This window comes from Phalaenopsis equestris, unplaced genomic scaffold (genome assembly GCF_001263595.1).
Source record: "Phalaenopsis equestris unplaced genomic scaffold, ASM126359v1 Scaffold000002, whole genome shotgun sequence".
In the NCBI taxonomy this organism is placed as follows: Eukaryota; Viridiplantae; Streptophyta; class Magnoliopsida; order Asparagales; family Orchidaceae; genus Phalaenopsis; species Phalaenopsis equestris.
Window position 1 is genome coordinate 56,578,219 of NW_018164444.1, and position 4,965 is coordinate 56,583,183.

At 32.8% G+C, this 4,965-nt stretch overlaps 1 protein-coding gene across 4 annotated transcripts in view; it reads left to right on the forward strand.

Moving 5' to 3' along the window:
* The first annotated feature begins 247 nt into the window (after window positions 1–247).
* Window positions 248–4,965, forward strand: part of LOC110022759 (ABC transporter G family member 28-like) — an 82,218-nt gene continuing 77,500 nt past the window's right edge. For all 4 annotated transcript variants that reach the window (XM_020721855.1, XM_020721872.1, XM_020721864.1 and 1 more), the window contains exons 1-2: window positions 248–623; window positions 709–785. In XM_020721855.1, coding sequence (XP_020577514.1) covers window positions 412–623; window positions 709–785 — 289 coding nt within the window. In that variant the 5' untranslated portion in view covers window positions 248–411. The remainder of the gene's footprint in view (window positions 624–708; window positions 786–4,965) is intronic.

Below are 4,965 nucleotides of genomic sequence, written 5' to 3' on the forward strand. Positions count from 1 at the left end.
CACACACACACACACACACACACACACACACACACACACACAAGTTTAGGTGTGATAAAATACATAACAATTAATTGCTATTGATGCAAAGTTCTCTATATTTTACATGTAAATACATAAATTTAACACACAAGTTTAGGTGTGATTAAATACATAAGAATTATTTGCTATTGATGCAAAGTTTTCTACATTTTACATGTAAATACATAAATTTATTGGGTGCTCGTCAACTCACCTTGTCGTATTCCTTCCCTATATTCTCGCCGGCCAACTCTCTCTCTTCCCCCATTCGCTTACGCGCCAAACACAGAAATAATTCTCCGCCTAATTCGCAAATTTACTTCGACGACTGCCGGAATGCTTCCGCACTCATTCTTCTGAGCTCCCCACGAACTCAAACGAGATTTCGAGATGCCGGCGATCTTCCATCTCGCTGCCGCCATTCTTCTCTGCAGCATCCCGGCCATCTGGTGTCTGGACGAAGGCGTCGTCCCTGACTTAAGGAACACCTCTCCGGCGGCGTTGCCGTACTTTACTAAAGTTTTTTATGACCGCTTTGCGAACTTGAGCGAGGGTTTCGCCGTTGAGATCAGTCAGCATCTCGGGTTCTGCATCAAGGATCCGTATGGATGCTTCCCTCCCTCACACTTACATTCCTTGTTCTTTTCTTCCGTTACTGGAATGATGCTGGAGGATTTTGGTTTTCAGGAATAAGGAGTGGAACGGAGCGTTTAATTTCTCGAATGATCTGGGGTTTGTGTCTGATTGCATCGCGGATACCAACGGTATGATCTCTATTGTTCAGTAGTGCAGCTGGGCTAAAATTTATTAGGTTCTATTCAGATCCTCTGATTTTGAGAAGCTACATAAATCCCAATTCAATAATTGTTGATTGATAATTAACCAATAAACTGCTACTACTCTGTTCCATTTCTTGGCCTTCCTCCGATATAAACAGAATCTGCGTACTGTAAATCTTGTTTAAAAGAAAATTTATTGATAATCGTTGGCTTCCTACATTCTTGTTGCTTCAATGGCGCGTTGTTTGAGTCCATTGGTGCTCTGGTTGACTTTGATTGGTTAAATCATATATTTACAATTGTTTTAGTGCGTGTAAATCAGATCAGATTTTTTATTTCCGTTATTATATGCCTACTGCTGCACCACTTTCTTGTAAATCGCTATCAATGATGATTATAAAATTTGTGATTTGGGTTTACCACTACTCTTTCTCTGATGTTTGATGGTAAATCAAAGGGATCAAAGTTGGGTATGATAATTCATGGTAAAATTTTTTTTAACCAAAATGTAATCTTTTGGAGTAGGGCTAACTGATTGTATTTTACATCAATCTAATTTTCAATTATCCTATGCGGGACTAAACTCAAAGATTCACCGGCCTTAGGACCCATGTTTTTTCTGTACTATGAATGTGTGCATTGATTTATAACCCTTTTTGAAAATGTTCACTGAATGTTACTGAAATTCCTTTCTTAATCAATACTAACAATTTAATTAAGCTCCTGTTTCCTTGGGGTTCCAGTTACCGAACTAAATAATGTCTAAAACGGAATCTCACCAACTCGAAATAAATCTCAAGTTTTTTTTATTCCTTTCAACTTTGCTGCGTGACTTCTTTCAACTTAATGACTACTGAACACGATCTCTTTGATAGCTTTAGATGGAATGCAATTTGGATGATTGTATGATTACTGTTGGTTTGACCTCAATAAGATCTATGCTTTGACCTTCATACAGGATTAGGTAGATACACAAATTTCTCTTTTTAGGCATTGTTCGAAGAATTATTGCAAGAGAACATCAAATAGTTGTGCTTTGGTAGGTAATTATCCAAAGGACTGTTGTCGCCATTAATTTAATTTTTTTCCACAAGTGTTAACATTTAGTGTGTTTTAGTTTTTCAATTTGTTGTTTGATGATTGGTCGCAACAACCAATGAAATATGACTCACTCAAACTATTCAACATTACCTGTTAAGATATTAGCAATCTTGCAATAACTTGGCTAAAGCTTCAAGCTCTCAATGTTAAAGACTAAAAAGATGCCAAATAATGGGAGAAATATTTTGATATCAAAATTTAAGAGCGAAGGGTATATACAATATTATAATAATTATAAGAGTAACAAATTTAGAAGTCATATCATGCAATGTGGGAGGGAATTATGGAATATAGATTTGAAAAATAATCTTTGATATCAAAGAAGCAATTTGAATTCATGCTAGGAATATTAATTATGAATTTGTTCTTTATTATGAGCAATTAATGAAAAAATACGGAGTAAAAAATGGATGTTTTAATGGTTGTCATTGATTTTGAGACGACATGATTACTACCACAATAATTGCTTTAATGTGTATTGAGAAAAAATGTATGAAAGTTTTGTTGAAGTTGTGATTGGTATTAATTGTAATAAGATAATACATTTTTAATCTTGATTTAAAGAGAGTTGTTTATGTTAGTTTTGGTATTTACTTATCTGAGCCCATGATTGCTGATAGTATTGGTAGTTCAGGTTGCGGGTCGTGCAGACTGCAAGATTCAAACTAATATATTTTTGATGTACACGAACTATTCTAATATAAATATCTAATTATAAATGTTAAATATATACAACAACAACAACAACAAAATCTTAATCTTACTACGTGGGTTCAGCTACATGAATCCTTTTTCTCCATTGCGTCTTATTTAATGTCATATTTTCATTTAGTTCTAATAAATTAAGATAATTTTTTTTACAATAAGTCCAAGTCTTCCTAGGTCTACCTCTGCCTTTCTTAACATAAGTCGAATCTAAAACATCTACTCTCCTAATCGGATTATCAGATGGTTGACGTTTAATGTGACCAATCATCTAAGACGACTTTATCTAATTTTGTCTGTTTTGGAGCTACACAAACCCTATCACAGATATAATCATTTCCCATTTTCTCTCTAAGTGTAAAACCACTCATCCACTTAATCATTTTCATCCCGGCAACACTTAACTTAGTATTATGCTTCTCTTTTAAAGGCCAACATTCAACGCCATAGAGCATTGTAGGCTCACCGCCCTCTTATAAAATTTTTCTTTCAGTCTACACGGTACTTTTCTGCAACCAACTTGAATTCTACTATTAACATCCTCATCTATATCACCATCTTTAAACAACATACTCGAGATATCTAAATCGTTCACACCTTTTAATAATTTTCCTTTCAACCAACCAAATTCACTTCAACCAACCAACTTCTAAATGATCACCCAAAGTTACACTTTTGTCACTAGAACTAATACTACTAAAATTGCATTCTATGCATTCAGTTTTAGTTCTACTCAAATGAAAACCTTTAGACTCCAATGTAGACCTCCATAATTCAAGTTTTTCCTGGGCTTTTTCTCTCGTCTTATTCACGAGAATGATATCATCAACAAAAAACATGCTCCAAGGTACATCCTCCTGTAAATGTCCATAAATGTCCAGTAAGACGTCCAGTAAGACCATCCATAATTAAAACAAAAAGATATGGGCTTAAAGCCGATTCCTGATGTAATCCAACAGAAATAGGAAAATATTTCCTCAGTTCTCCTTCAATTCGAACACAAGTCACAGCTTTAGCATACATATCTTTAATGACTTGAATATAAGTCATATAAACACCTTTCTTCTCAAGAACCTTCCAAAGGATATCTTTTGAAACCTTATCGTAAGTTTTTTCTAAATCAATAAAAATCAAATGTAGATCCTCCTTATTTGCTCTGAACTTCTCCTTCAAACTTCTCAATAAATGTATAATTTCCATAGTAGACTTACCCGACATAAATCCAAATTTATTATGAGAAATTTTTGTGAGACGTCTTAACCTATGTTCAATTACCCTCTCCCATAATTTTAAAGTATGACACATCAACTTAATTCCTCTATAATTGACACACTTATGTGCATCCTCTTTATTCTTAAAAATGGGGACCAAAATACTCTTTTGCCACTCCTCAGGCATCTTTTTAGTTTTTAAAATAAGATTAAAGAGTTTAATAAGCCAAGAAACTCTCAAATCTCTTAAGTATTTCCAAACTTCAATTGGGATATCATCAGGTCCTACAGACTTTCCACCCCTGGTTTTCTTTAAAGCCTCATCAACTTTTTTTCTACTGATGCGACGGTAAAAATAAAACGTTTTATTATTATTAACGATATTAATATCACTAAGGTCGATCGTATTTTCAGAAACTTTATTAAAAAATTTATCAAAATAACTCACCCACCTATGTTGAATGTCTTTTTCTAAGAAAAAATTTTTTGATTTTCATCTTTAATACACTTTACTTGAGTTAAATCTTTACTTTTCTTATCTCTTTATTTGACTAGTTTATACATATACTTTTCACCCTCCTTAGTATATAATCTATTATAACAATCACTAAAATCAAAATTTTTAGCGTCACAGATTGCTCTTTTAGACTCTCCGGTGGTCGTTTGATATTTTTTCCAATTCTCTAAGGTTTTACATTTAAATTAATTTTTATAACATAATTTCTTATATTTTATCTTTTCTTGCACATTATCATTTCACCACCAACTATTTTTATTTTTAAATTTTTTTCCTTTTAATTCTCCAAGTACATCTTTTGCTATTTGTTTAATAGTATCTGCTACTTTATCCCACATCACATTTTCTTCTTCATGAACATCCCAAATATTTAAATCTTAAATTTTACTCATAAAAATAATTTTATTTGTGTCTTTTAGATTCCCTCATCTAATTCTACGATGATGAGTCATAGTATTGTTTATTTTACAACTCTTTATCTCAAAATCTAAAACTAATAATCGATGTTGGATACTTAAATCCTCATTTGGAATGACCTAACAATCTTTACAATCTCGACGATCTCTTCTTATCATAAGAAAATAATCAATTTGTGTTTTATTAAATCCATTCTTATAACTAATAAGATGCT